The 15490-nt window shown below is 38.2% G+C and overlaps 1 protein-coding gene across 2 annotated transcripts in view; it reads right to left on the bottom strand.

Annotated features, from left to right (window-relative positions):
* FAM91A1 (family with sequence similarity 91 member A1) overlaps positions 1 to 15490 on the bottom strand; it is a 40603-nt gene that overhangs the window by 13796 nt on the left and 11317 nt on the right. The window contains exons 8-18 of one of the 2 annotated variants that reach the window (XM_086335485.1): positions 15343 to 15405; positions 12392 to 12498; positions 11809 to 11847; positions 11202 to 11314; positions 10666 to 10781; positions 9725 to 9837; positions 9309 to 9395; positions 6773 to 6905; positions 3097 to 3245; positions 1192 to 1326; positions 945 to 1058 (exon numbers count right to left, since the gene is read on the bottom strand). In XM_086335485.1, coding sequence (XP_086191611.1) covers positions 945 to 1058; positions 1192 to 1326; positions 3097 to 3245; positions 6773 to 6905; positions 9309 to 9395; positions 9725 to 9837; positions 10666 to 10781; positions 11202 to 11314; positions 11809 to 11847; positions 12392 to 12498; positions 15343 to 15405 — 1169 coding nt within the window. The remainder of the gene's footprint in view (positions 1 to 944; positions 1059 to 1191; positions 1327 to 3096; positions 3246 to 6772; positions 6906 to 9308; positions 9396 to 9724; positions 9838 to 10665; positions 10782 to 11201; positions 11315 to 11808; positions 11848 to 12391; positions 12499 to 15342; positions 15406 to 15490) is intronic. The other variant, XM_086335486.1, reaches the window with a different exon arrangement.

Here is a 15490-nt window from a genome sequence, read left to right as displayed (position 1 = left end):
GTACAACTGCCAGTTCAATGAATTAATGCGATCTTTACAGAGAACCTATTATGTACCAGAAAGAGTGCTGTACTCTTCACACACACACCTTCTTGTTTCATTCTCTCAACAATTCTAAAGCTAAAAATGCTTCCTTTGGCATTAGCTCTTACTATTACTTTTGTTGTTACACAGTGGATATTACCAACCCCATTCTGCAGATGGGGGAAACTAAGTTTAAGAAGAGTATCTCTACAATGTTACATACCACTTCACACCAGCTAGGGTGGTTATAATTAAGAAATAAGGTAATACAAAGGGCTGGAAGGAATGTAAAGTCACTTTGGAAAACAGCCCAGCAGTTCCTTAAACAGTTAACACACAAAGCTACCACGTGACTCCACATTTCCACTTCTAAGGATATATCCCAAAGGAGTGACAACATGGCCACTTGGACAACAGGAAAGCAGCCTATATATGGCTCCCTGTATCTGAAATGCCCCAAACAGGCATTCTACAGAGACAGCAAGTGTCGGGGGTGGGGGGTTGGTGCGAGAACTACAGGAAAAGGAAAATGTTGTAGCACTGAGTGTGGTGCTGACTGTAGACATCTGTCAATACACTAAAAACCACTGAATCACACAATTCAATTGGGGAATATGGTATATGAAGCACACCTAAATTTTAAAGCTACTATTAAAAAAAAAACAAACAGGGCCACACAGGTAGCAAAAGCTGAGGCTGGAACTCAAAGCTGAGTCTGCCTTCAAAGCCCACATCGTTTCCACTACTCTCAATCTGCGAGACAAAGGCCAGGACTAAAATCCTGATCTCTGGTTCTTTATGTGTCAGTTTGACAAATGTCTAATTACTGATGTCTGACTGTGACTCAGCAGAGAGTCAAACAAATTGCAATCTTTGAAATTAAAATCCAAAACTGATTGTTTGAAATAAGGTAACTGTACCTGAATCAAAACCGCTGAATGTGTCAGGGCATCGTTCAACATCGTGAGCACATTTGACGTAGGAACCACCCCAGGATCATGACCCCAAGACGTGATTAATAATCGATCATAACCCTAAGAACAAGAAATAAATAAAACATACCAGAGCATTTAGGAATTTTAAAAAATTAAGAAAGTTATCTAGAATAGTGCTTACCAGTTTCTATCTTCCTCAAAAATGATTTTTAAAAAACCCACAAAAACATACCTGGAATATATCTGGCAGTTTTCGAAGTCTTGTCCCTTTGGACAGCAAAAGAGATGGTGGTCCTTGCCTGGTGATGTGGTAAATGTACAGTTTAAACCAGACAGAACTGACTTCTGGGATAGCTGGTCCAATGTGCTAAAATCATAGAACAGGTAAAATAAAGCTGTAAATACTTATCTAACAAAGCCAAATTTCACAAGGGACTAAGTATACTCTTACAGCTAATGCCTCATGGAAGTGTTAACTGTTCTTAGCCTTATGAAGATAAATGTTAAATGACCCATTCAAACACTTTCATATATATACTGGAATTGAGAAAGCAGTTCTTGTCACTGCAGTTAAGAGAGAAGTTCTTGTCACTGCAGTTAAGAGAATGGACTCTGGAGCAGTTGGGTTATGTCTGAACCTTGGCTTCATCCCCTGGGCCATATCGCCGCAGGTTACTTAAGGTCTCTTGTGCCTCCTTTTGCTCATTTGTAACACGGCAACAGATGGAGAAGGCAATGGCACCCCACTCCAGTACTCTTGCCTGGAAAATCCTATGGATGGAGGAGCCTGGTAGGCTGCAGTCCATGGCGTCGCTAAGAGTCGGACACGACTGAGCGATTTCACTTTGACTTTTCACTTTCATGCATTGGAGAAGGAAATGGCAACCTACTCCAGTGTTCTTGCCTGGAGAATCCCAGGGATGGGGGAGCCTGGTGGGCTGCCGTCTATGGGGTCGCACAGAGTCGGACACGACTGAAGCAACTTAGCAGCAGCAGCAACACGGCAACAGAATACTTACCTCTTCAGGACATTGCTACAAGTTTAAAACAGTACCTGGCAGCACATGATAAGCACTATCTAAGTGTTAATTATTTCCACTAACAATTTTTCTCAAAAGAGAGACTGTCTATCCTTGCATCCATCTTACCACTCATTCAATTCATGGATTCCTACTATGCCCAGAGGCTGTGTTAAAGAGTAGAAGGAAGTGTGTATGTGTGGCAGAGGGGAGGGGACACAAAGAATTATAAAACAAAGATTAGTAAATGCAAATCTATACCCACTCCCACTGAACAGAGGACACAACTTGGCTAAGGGGGGAGTGTGCTCATGAAGCAGCTAGATCTGCACAGGCAACAGAAACATCCATGTACCAGAATCCCTTCCTTTTTCCTACACCGTGAAACCCAGCATACCGAGGAAACCAGGCAGGATGTAGCACAATCCTCCCGCTTTGAAAATGGTACACGTCACATGGTACACGCCTTGCTAAGTATACAAATACATGAAACTTATTTATTTTCAAAAAGTAAAAGACCAGAAGTCATCTTCACAATTTTAAAGGTAACCAGAATTCTCTTTCAAGTATAATCTTTTCTTGTCAGCTTATTCAGCATCACAGCCCCACTTCCTAAACACTTCAGTTTCTTCCTCATTAAAGTTATCTTATCCTTCAAGGCAATCCAGGTTTCTTTCTTAGAGGATCCAAAAACATTCTCTTTGAAATCCTGCTTTCAAGAAGAAAACTGTAATCAAATGTGTCATTAATCACTAGACAATGGTAGTTGGTGGTTTAGTCACTTCAGTCATGTCCAACTCTCCACGACCCCATGGACTGTAGCTCACCAGGCTCCTCTGTCCATGGGATTCTCCAGGCAAGAATACTGGAGTGGGCTGCCATTTCCTTCTCTAGGGGCACTAGACTATATATATATATATAAAGTACCAATTATACCTCACAAATTGAACATCCTACAACAGCAATACGTACAAAACTGCTTTCTGAGTTGATGATTTTAGTATCTGCTGCCTACAATTTGAGAATCAATACATAAGACTGTTAAACCTCCCCTTCAAGTTGCCATGAGGAAGAAGAAAATAATGGCAGAGCAGGCTTCCCAGTGGGTCTTTCTTTACCTGAGGGGTGCAGCTGCTGATGGGCCGGATTTCATTGGTGAGAGGAGCCATGGAAACAAGCAACGTGTAATTTTTGTTTAGAACTCTGCTGCAGGTTGCAGGGTCCAACCCAAGAAGGCTTTCACAGCGCAAGAGATCCAGAGGAAAACCTGAATTGTGATCAACCACATACACAGAATGAAAGACTGACAACATGAAACAAAAATGTCGAAGATGAAAATATTGAGAATTGCCTTCAATTTTTTAAATAAAAATTAAAATTTTTTAAAATAAGGTAGAATAATTTTTTAAAAACACTTTATTTCCTAGGAAGTCAACTAAGACTTTCTAAGATTTAAAGCTAAAAGTCTTTATTCTGATCCAGAAAGATAACTGTCTACCGGTGTTTCTTCAAGCTTTCACTTTAAATACGTTTGCTTTACCTTACTTCCTCTCCATCATGGCAGTGCCATCTTACGAAAACCTAAGTGCCATGGGAAAGCTGTTTCCTTCCCTCCCCCGATTTTCAATCACTATAAAAACTTCACAGCCAAATTCTGAACTGACCAGAGGGGCAAGAATTCCTATTTAGAAACACATGCCCTAAACTAGGGTCCATAAAGCATGAGCTAAGAATGCAAATGATGTTAAGTGTTCCCACTTTTAATTCTTCTGGAAAATTCCAATTCTATTGCTTCTAAAAAGAGTTCATTGAAACTTCAGAAGATCAAGTTAGTCCTCTAAGCAAAAATGAATCTAAAAAAGGATATGGCTTGCTAAAAGAGCTTAGAAGCCCTGAGTACAATTGGCACCCAAGATCTTGGTCTTTAATACCATTTCACCACTAAAAGAAACCAGGCTCCTAGGGGAAGAGCCTGATTCCAGGGTTGGAGCAGAAACACAAAGTAAGATAGCTTTGTCAGAAAATAAGGAATTACTCCCCACCAAATTAAAAAAAAAAAAAAAAAGATAGAGGCACTCCAGGACAAGAGAAGTCCACTGGCAAAATCTGAGACTATGTAGCAAAAAAAATAATAAGACAATAATGACTGGTTATACATCATCGAAAAAACAAAAACTGATAAATCCATACTGAGAATATAAGAGAAACTTGGTCCCAAATGTTAAATGAGGAAGAAATGGTGGAGTTGGGGGAAAAAAAGATCAATTCGCAGCCATCACAGTCAAGAATGGTTCAGACAAGGATCAACAGAGAATGCTAAATCTAGGAGGAAGCACTGACAGAGCAGGATATGTGCACGGTCGTAAAGTGTCTCCCTCTACAGACTGCTTATTAGTTGTGGGGGGAATAAAAGTGGACTGTACAATGTAGGAGTCAGAAAACACACTAAGTGGGTGGCCAAAATTCGCTAATATCACAAGGACAGACGCTTGATCATAGTGTAGCAAGCGTTTTGTTCTGCACAATCGGGGGGACAAGCAGTCTAGCTAACGGCATATGGGGCAAAGGGATTCTGGAGGGTGTTTGTGCCTGGCCTCTCACAAATAAGGGGAGTGTCTATGATCTTAACTAAGTTAGACCACACGTTGTTTTCATTTTTCAAGCAGTGCCTCAAGCTGTCTAAAACCAGAAGAGTACTAAGAAATTAGTCCTGTCACAGTATCAGAGGTTTGCTTCTACGAGAGCATCACAAGGCTTTTTGCTTTACAATGAATATCAAGTACTACATGATATACTCAAACTACAAATTGCTAATGACATAAAAAGAAAATTCTTTCTACTCAAAAATAGATGCTTAAACACCAATACTACAGAGTTTATTGTTTAAAAAGGAGCAAGACTGAGTTATCCCATCTGGCACCTACAAAAAGCTACTTTGTTTACATGGAGGGTATTAAGCCTTAATGCCCTAATAAAAAGTTAATTCTTTATCTGGAATGAATGGCCTTTTTTTCTATGAATCTGAAATGGTACTAGTTATACACCATTATTATAAAAATTGAAAATAGTCACTTAAATCATCTTCTGTGGTTCTAATGAGGAGCCCCAGTTAAGAAAGGCTGGTTAGAAGAATTAAACTTTATAAACAACCGCCGATCTGGTCTCAAGGGAAGGGAGGAGTTACTTACTTTTTAACTTTGGAGCCACATCAGTTATTCTAAGCAATTAAAGCTCCAGTAACAGTCAACAACTAAATCTGCTTTAAAGGTTAAAATTATACTTTACTTTCACACAGAATAAGTTTAGCACAACCCATTAAGCAATAGACTGTTCATGAATAAATCAATAAAAACCTCAGTGTTCAAGAGAAGATAATGTAAAGGACAGAGCAAAGGGAAAATATTCAAGAGACATGGATTCAAGCCCCAGCTCTTCCATTTACTAATCATATGAGCTTTAATGACTAAATGCACAAGAGATTTAACCAAGAAAAGCTTGAATTTCTTTATCTATAAAATGAGTTACCCCTGGCTGGTCACTAGCACTCTGTAACATTCTTGGATTCTATGATGGGCAGTAGGACACTTCAAATATTCTAACCCATTATCTCTGAAAATCACATAAAAGTCTAAGAAAGTCCAGGGTCCGTGTATCCAGAGATATATTCAAGACTGTGGCATTCACTGCTAGGTCACATGATTTAATATTTGGTAACCAAAAAATGATTACTATCAACAAATGTTTATTTATCAAAATGAGCTCTAGTGTCTTGGTATCTGGTGACTTAACACTCAGTTTCGACCGTTTATGAATAACCTCCAGCATGGAATCATCTATAACCCTGCTAAAGCGTGACTCTGAACCAGACTCTAAGCTGAGGCGTGGGTCACCAGGTGCTGAGTGTCTAGCCTCACTCAGCTGAACTACCCAGGGTTTTTGTTCTCCCCTCCGCAACAACTCTTGTGAAGTGACAAATGATTCCATCCTAAATGTTTTTAACTGAGCTGAAAAGAAAGCCAGGTGCTGGTGAAAGAAGTAGAATGAAAATGGTATGACTAAGAAAATGATGGTTCTTGGCCAGAAAATAGAACTTTTAGGTAAATGAGAGAATGAGTGAAATTAAACGTGACAGTGGTGCCAAAGGCCCCCAAAAGGCAACTCCCATGAATGTCCAAGGACTACAGGAAGCAAGGACATTCACAGTGTAATGTTCGTACACTGGTGCCCAAGCTGCTGCATCTTTTTAAAAGCACATTCCTGGGGCCACTCCTCAATTCAGGAGCTACTACCTCAACTCAACTCAAGTCTGGGAACCCCTTTCTATCACAAAACTGAGAAGGCACACCAAGGCACCAAGTAAAATACTTCAGTAAATATTACAGCAGCATTTGAATACAAAGGCCCTGTTTCTTATCTTTATAAAATGAATTCTTCATTCTTGATGCTTCATGCTTCCTAAATAAATTTTGTCATTTGTCCACCTCTCAAAACAGATGCCTGTTTCACATCTGTAGATAGGCATCTGCAGATGCCTACATCCCATACAGCTACTTAAACAAATTAACACTTCTACTCTTCTTACAGATAGCTAAACAAATTTAGATACTACAAATGTCAGCAGCACACAACAGAAGAGAGAAAGTAATATAAGAAATGGCTGATGAGTAAAAAAATTCATAGAAGAAGAAATGTTTTAAAATAAGTGATGATTAAATAAGTGAGCATGACTTGTTTAATTTCTTAGAAAGAAGTTCCATAGGATCATGTCTTCAAACTCGAGTATATTTATCATACCATAACTGGGTTGGTCTGGCTGTGCAGTCTGAGCAACTAGATCTTTATTATGACGCAGAAACAGTATTGTATTCCTCAGAGTGAGCGCATGGTCAAAGTACCTCTGTGCTTCCCCTTCACCAGTGCTCTGAACCTGAAACAAGAGAACATATGGGTTGCAACAAAAACCACTCCCATGCCATTCATGCCAGTTTATAACCATAAAGTAGAAATCTTTAGACATTATTAAAAAATCAGCCTTTTCATACTGTGAAATTAGTTTTCTACTTGCTCTTTGGAAGAAAAGCTATGACCAACCTAGACAGCATATTAAAAACCAGAGACACTACTTTGCCAACAAAGGTCCATCTAGTCAAAGCTATGGTTTTTCCAATAGTCATGTATGGATGTGAGAGTTGGACTATAAAGAAAGCCGCACCAAAGAATTGCTGCTTTTGAACTGTGGTGTTGGAGAAGACTCTTGAGAGTCCCTTGGACTGCAAGGAGATCCACCCAGTCAATCCTAAAGGAAATCAGTCCTGAATATTCATTAGAAGGACTGATGCTGAAGCTGAAACACCAACACTTTGGCCACCTGATGTGAAGAACTGACTCACTGGAAAAGACCCTGATGCCAGGAAAGATTGAAGGCAGGAGGAGAAGGGGACGACAGAGGATGAGATGGTTGGATGGCATCACCAACTCGATGGACATGCGTTTAAGCAGGCTCCAGGAGTTGGTGATGGACAGGGAAGCCTAGTGTGCTACAGTCCACAGGGTCACAAAGAGTCAGTCACAACTAAGCGACTGAACTGAACTGAAAAATCAGCCAATCAGAAATTTGCCCAGGCAATACTGAAATACATATTAACCCCAATCTTGGTTGAGCTTCCATTTGACTATACTTTGGAAGGTGACAGAAATTACCCCAACAAGTAAAACAACTTCAGCAACAAAGTAATGCCAAATTATAACATTATATGTTCCATATATGATTCAAACAGGGTGCTCAAAAAACTCTAAGATCTGTATATTCTGCTTTGTCTAGAAAAGTAGTCTAATCCATGGTCATCAATGATGCCACTATTTTTATCACCCTGTTCACAACTCTGCAAGGGACAACAGAGTACGTGACTCAATACAGCTGTTCAGTATCGCTGAACACACAGCTTTAAATCACTCAACAAGGATTCACTGAGCCCCTGTTCTGTGCTATGACCTCCTTAGGATGTAAGGACAGAGGAGTGGATGGAACTCCTGCCTTCACTGGGTTTACATTTTAATGCATGTTCTTCTGACACTGAGTCAGTCACCTGTTTAATATGTAAAAGCACACACATTCCAGAAGCAGCAGAGAAAACAGAAGGCCAGGTCTACAGGAGGAAATAACTAATTATATTTGCATTACATTAACAAGATCAGCCAATTAAGTTTGATCAAGATGAAGCTTCTTAAAAAATAGCTAAGAAACTATTTTTTAAAAACTAAACTTCAGACTAAAGGGCTTTTCCAAGAATGTCTATGTGGTAAAAAAAAAAAATATATATATATATATATAAAGCGTAAAAGAGATCTTCCAATTTGCTGTACTTGATAAAAGACCAGCTGAAATCCGAAAAATAAAAATCTGGAAAACATGTTAATATGTGCTAGAATATAAAAAATTTATTGGAAAAGATGATATACAATAAGAAATGGGGCTAAACAAGATATTAAAAGCATTGAGGAAATAGTGAAAATATAAAGATAAAAGTTAAGGAGACAAATTCACAACAAGGATGATCTCAGGGACTAAAAAAGTAAAAATCCTATGGAGAAGGTGGGGAGGAAAAAAATGTCATGGTGTTTTTTTTGGGTTTTTTTTTTTTTTTGAGATATAAAGTACAAAATTACCAAACATTCTCTAACATACATGAGTTCATCACTAAAGCAAGGAAGGTACCAAATTTATTAGTCAAGGAACAGATTAGACACACAAACTACTTGCTTAAAGAAGCACAGAGGACAGAATAAAATACTCAGGGAATGAAACACACCAAAAGGGCGATCAAGATTTAGAGTTAAGGAAAACTAGGCTGTACTCATAGGGAAAAGATGGTTAAAAACAAATATGGCTGAAGTCTTCAAGATGCTAAAAGGGACAGTGAGAGTGGATATAAACACGACACCCAGGGACATTGTTCCAGACTAAGTGGAACAAAAATTTCAAATAAAATTGCTTAAGAGTAGATTTTTTAAGAGTTATGATGAAAAGAAAAAAAAAAATTAAAGGCTATTTTGGAAAAGTGCATAAAAACTGCATACAGACTTTAAGATTTCTGTACCCCATTTCCTCATTACGTCAGATTATGCTAAGAGCTTAGATGAGGTAAATTACTCTTTTAAAATCACAAAATTCATTCATCCACTCAATATGTTTAAAACTAAATGACTGCCACAGTATTAGGGTGGGAATGAACAAGAATATACCAAAAATCTACATAACCAACAACTGATGTTTTATCAAGCAAGAAAAGAGTCCCAATACCCTGACATCCCATAAGCTACCTAGATTTACCTTTTCTAGTTCAATAAGAAAGCTGTCCAGAGACTCATCTGAGAGCTTGCCAACTTCAAACATTGTGACTGCATGGCTTTTCAAATTCTGCAATAAAGAAACAAAAACAAAACTGAAATGTACTTTATCTGAGCCTATTATTAGTAAGTTCTAGCTTTCCCTCTGAATGCTAAGCATCTTATCTTGATACTACACTTTCCAATATATTTAACCTCAAGTGTGCATAAAGACTTGATTTTTCTAATTACAAAAGCAGCCCTCACTAAAAAGCTGCCACACTCCTCTAAAGAATATAAAACAAAGCTGGCTGCATTTTCAGGAATAAATTTAGTACTTAAAAAAAAGATATAAGAACACTGAATTATTATGTACCTAATCGTTAAACATTTTCATATTTAAATAAGAATTTGACTTACTGGTGAAAGGTTTCCCATCATTAAAAAGGCAGTAAGTGTTGAGTCAAATAGGAACGCGATACGCTTTGTGTATCCTGTAGACAGATTCAAACTGTTTATACTGGCTGTGTCTGCTGGGGGGATAAAAATCATAGTTTAAAAATCAAGTAAATGAAAACTGTTCATTATTTATCATTTGGAGTAAGAATGTGTTTCATTTCAGCTTTATTTAATAATTAAAAGTACATAATATAGGCAATACTGTAAGTCATAAGAGGTCCCAATTCTACCTTATCTCCAACATAGAGAAAGAAAAAAAAAAATCTTTTAAGCCATTCACTTGTGCAGTAAATTTTCTGAAAGTCAATAATAAACCAAGACTTGATCACTGTCAGATCAAATGACTACCTAGCTTAACCTCTGTAGACAAGTCGCCAGGCCCAGGGAACAGAGCTACCAAGGGCAGGAATAGAAGCCACTTGATTGTGCCCTTCTCCTCTCCCCACACAAGCACATGCAAGCCCCTCATCCACTATGCTTTGTCCCCCTCTGTACCTAGAGGCCTCCCCGCGATGGTCTTCCTGCACTTGCCAGCTGGCACTCTCTTAGTCATTCTCAGCCCCAACACCATCTTCTCCATGAAGGCTCCCTAAACCCCTCTTGGCAGAAGGAGGGCTCTTCCTCTTTGCTCCCCAGAAACACCACAGTGCCTCTCACGCTGTGGTGGTTCTTACGGCTACATTCTCCAGACTCAGTTTTTAGAAGGAAACTATTGTATTTCCTATCAATTTGATACCCCTAAGATCTAGCAACATATGGGTAAATACTCAAAGATACATACTGAGTGAAGAAAATCCAGACCAAATCATAAATTAATTGTAAACCTGTAGAGTTCGCTTTATGAGTGTATGTGCAGACACACGGCTTATTTACAGACAGGCTCAAGCTGAGTCACCACTAACCTGGGTCTTCTTGACTGTTTGTATCCGTGTCAGTAGCCGATGAAGCTTCCTGTACAGGGCTCCTACTTTCCCCACCATCCCAGGACAGAAGCATCTTCTGTGGATCTAAAGTACTCCTGTTGATGAAGAAAACAGTCACTTCTGAAAAACCACACAGATGACCATATATAAAAACAGCCACTGAAGTCAGTACTGAGCTTACAAACATTCACCTAAATCCACTCTTACATTCAGGCCCCAAACTGAGATGTAGCCCTAAAATATTCTGCACCCACAGCAAAGGTTCTTAACTAAACCCATGGACAGGCTTCAGAGAATATGAGAACATTTTAAATTTATATGTAACATATAGTATGAGCTTTTCTCTAGGGCAAGTGTCATAGTTTTCATAAGAGTCTAAAAAAAAATTCCAAAACACACAAGATTAAACACCACTAATATATAGGGTTTAATCTGCTGAATAAATAAAATTTTGAACATAAAATTGTATTTTTTTCCCCAAAACAAAAAACTCTCATACTAAATAAATGAGTTACTTTAATCTGTTTACGGATGGAACATTCTTCCACGATGAATGAAGTTGGTCCAAATTTATTACTTGTCCTTTCTTGTGGGCAAACCCCAATCGGCAGTACATTGATACAGCATTCTAAAAGGAATATAAAGGAAACGAATATCTGAAATAAACTAGACATCAGAATGTCTGTAGACAAAAAAAACTATTATGGACTATGTTTATAGAGATCCTCAAATATTTTCATCCCATAGCCAGAAAAAACCGTTTTCAGTAAGCCTGGTCTTCCCCTAAGATCTCCACATAGGCAGGAGAGGGAAAGCCTCCAACCCTCTGGCTTGGCCCTCCCCAGATCCACACCCCCAAGAAGCAGGAGTTGTTGCTTTAACTGACATCACTGCAAGACACCGTGACTTCATTACAAGGCACTGCTCCCTGCTGGGCACAGACGGGTGAGGCTAGCTTTCACTCCCTAGGGTGGGAACTTCAGGGCTCTGGTCTTGCTCTGCTCTACTTCCTCTGACAATTAATAAGCATCTCACTGCTTCCGCTTCTCAGTAGCAAGACAAAAATCTATAATCCATTCAGTGCTCGTAACACAAGTGAAAAAGAGTAGGAAAATTACATACCTTAACCAGAGACAGGTCTATCTCAAGAACATTTGCAAGCTGGAAAATAAAATTAAAAATTATTTTACATTCCTAAAAATTATCAGTATATCATAATAAACAGTTACAGATAACTTCTCCATCATCAGCAAAATGTAAATTATCAATAATGGAAATACTGAATAAATTTGGTAAGCGGAAATTTCCTCTTTCCATATCTTTAAGACACTTAGAGTAGCACAAATCCAGGCAGTGACCCTAATAACTTAGCATCAGTTATAATTACTTGAGCTACTTTAATTAGAATTTTAATTAGAATTACTTAGCTTTAATTTTCTCATTTAAAATGAAAAAATTCTAGATCAATCATTTACAATGCTTTTACTATAAAGTCATATAAAGTTATTCAACCAAATTATAACTATATATATATGCAGGAAGTAACTTAAGAACAGTGACTTAAGTATATTAATAGTCGAAAATCTAACCATGTACGGATTTTTTAAATATTTTAGTTATATCATTAAATAATTTTATCCACTTGACACAAACTTATTTTCTAATCTTGAGGCTAAACTCTTTCATAAGATGTTGTCACACTTACCTCTGCAACATTAGTATGCTCATCTATTGACACAAATATCTTATAGAGCAGGGTTTCAAAATAATCACCTTGCACTCGATTCATTACAAAACCTTCAAGAGGAGGAACTAAAATAAACAAAACAGATGTTTCTCAGTGATTTAATTTTATAAAAGAAGAAAGTTTAATTCAAATATCTATTCAAAAAGAGACCTCCAACTTAGGAAATGAATTCAGCTTTTGATTCATTTTATCAACTCCACTGCAAGTTTTTCTAAAACTCCCAAAGTACAGGTCATATACATAGTGGACTCTGATGGCAGAGCATAAAGCCATAAAAGTAATTTCACCCCCAGGGACCGCTCAGCATTACTCAGGCAGAGAAGTGCTTATAGGCGTGGACTCAGGAGAAAGGCAGGGGGACTGTGGCTGCTTCAGGATGGGGAAGCCTGCCAAGGGTATGCTTTTGATTGGTCTTAGGCAGCAGGATGACTGGTCTGAAGCAGAGAAACAAGGGCTGCGAGCTGCCATGCTATACAAAACCAGGGGGACAGAAAGTATCAGCTCGTTGTCCTTCTCCCATCATCCCTGCTCCATCCTGACAAAAGGGGAAACCCATATGTGTGACTGCCACGTTTATCACTGATGTAATTTGCTCTTTGGGGCTTTTTATTCTGTATCCTCCTTAATGGCAAGAGGGTCAAAACCTTTGTCAGCACAAGAGGCTGCCCAGTTGCTACTCTCCACCTGGCAGTTGTACTCACTTCTCTCCACCTCTTTGGTCCAGATGCCCTACTCCAATTTACTAGGCTGCGCTTCCCGACCATGAGGAGGCACTACGCTTGCCTTTGCCAGTCTCCCCTGTGGGCACACTTCCCTTAAAAGCATTCTGGGAAGATGTGTGCCTAGATCACAGGAGGATGCGGTGTCCCTGTATCCTCTGACCCTAACACTACCTCACTGCACCCAAAACCTAAAAGTATTCCCAAGAGAGAGCAATAAGACAAAACTCAAGTGAGCAAAATGAAGACACTGTGAAGAAACACAATGCACACATCAGGGTAAGCTACCCAAGTTACAGCTCTGTCTCATGGCAGTTTCTGATTTGGTGCTACCCTATTTCTAATCACCCAAGAACTGTTAAGGATCAAAGGTTTCTTTTTAGAAATATTTCAGCAATCCCATTTTTTAATATAATTAATTCTTTTTCTACACTATCAACTATGTGAATAAGAAGTGTCAAAATTTACTGAATGCTTACTAAATGCCAGACTATACTACTAGCTGCTTTATATATATACAATTTCACTTAATCCTCTTAATATCAAGAGTTGTTAAAAAGTATATCTTATCTTAGAGATGAAGAAACCAAGGCACAAAGAGAATTTGGACAAAAAGAATGAGAAATTCTTTATCTCTACATAAAGAGATACAGAATAGTCTTCCAATATATATTAAGTTAAAGAAGCAAAGCATGCGTTGGATACACCATCTATGTAAGAATAAAATCACACAAAAAACTATATACATATATTCGTGCATAGTATGTTTGTGAGAGAGTATATAGGCAACTTAGCAGTAGTGGCCGAGAGAGAAATTGAGTAACTCAGGTCAGGCATCAGAAACAGATGTTTTTACACTCTTTTGTAAGTTTAGGATTTTATAATCCTAATTATTGCCTACTCAAAAAGACATTAATAAAAATAAAGAAAAATACCTGGAAATAGCAAAAGAAAATTATTTTTTAAAAAAATAAAGGACAAGGAAGGCCTGGACATAAACACATATGCTGCTGCTATGTCGCTTCAGTCGTGTCCGACTCTGTGCGACCCCATAGACGGCAGCCCACCAGGCTCCTCTGTCCATGGGATTTTCCAGGCAAGAGTACTGGAGTGGGGTGCCATTGCCTACACAAATAAAACATAAAGGTCAGGACATGCTGGAGTATGACACCTGATGGAGGGAGTGTTTCTTTAATAAGCCCTATCACTCAGTTGTTAACAGTAAGGTTCCTGAAATGTTTTGACTCTTTATATATTTGATTACACAAGTATCTTAGAATGCAGATGATATCACAAACAAGAATAGCTAAAAGATACGATGGAAAACACATTTACAACACATAACCTTAATGTAACAAGTGCTTCTACAAATTGGCAAGAAATCTAACCTACAGAAAAAAAGCTCTACTGTGTTCAAAGATGTTAACCACGTCACCAAAATAAATAAATAAGGAAATGATCCAAATAGCCAGCAACAGAGTAATGGTTTAGTAAACTGAAACACTGCTGTTCTTGTTCGTTTGTTGTTTAGTTGCCAAGTGGTGTCTCTTTTGCAACCCCACAGACTGTAGCCCACCAGGCTCCTCTGTCCATGGGATTTCCCAGGCAAGAACACTGGAGCAGGTTACCACTTCCTTCTCCAATCAAACCTGTGTCTCTTGCACTGGCAGGAGGATTTTTTACCACTGAGCCACTTGGGAAGCCCCAAACTGAAATATACAAGGGTCTTAATATTGATTTAACTTGCAGAGGAAGTGAAGAAGGGAGGAAGAGATAAGCCAAAAATGACGGTCGTTACATGAAAAAATAAGACACAGATATGTCTGGTAAAAATGAACAACATACAATTCTATGATATTACTGAATACATGTAGAAACTTACGCAGTGAACAAGGTTTAAAAGATGACATAAATTTATAAAGACAGATTTGATTTAGGATTTTAAGAAATTTACCTTGGATTTCTATTTTAATACAGTGTTTACACCATCATAAGATAAAAATAAAAAGAAGGAATTTAAGTAAAATCACCACAGTGTGCTGTAACGTAATGAGGAAGAAATGGTTTTCTTTGAAAAATTCTAACACAAAGATCCCAGGATGATGTGTGTCTAACTTATTAGGGTGATACACAGTACCCAGCACCTAGCAGCCATTCAAAAAACATTGAGAAATATTACCACATACTCACCTGCTATACAACTGTCATCAGATATTGGTACATCCAGATAAACAAATCCTTTGTTATATAAACCTACAGAAGCAAAAGTATCTTGTTTTAGATGAAACAGTAAACATTAGTAGTTTTAAAAAAAAATAAAAACTTTATTCTTGATTTT

The sequence above is a fragment of the Bos grunniens genome, chromosome 14, assembly GCF_055505025.1.
Source record: "Bos grunniens cultivar Pamir isolate PY7600 chromosome 14, Bosgru_T2T1.0, whole genome shotgun sequence".
In the NCBI taxonomy this organism is placed as follows: domain Eukaryota; kingdom Metazoa; phylum Chordata; class Mammalia; order Artiodactyla; family Bovidae; genus Bos; species Bos grunniens.
Note: the sequence above shows the minus strand (reverse complement) of the source record. Positions and strands in the feature narration are given on the sequence as shown.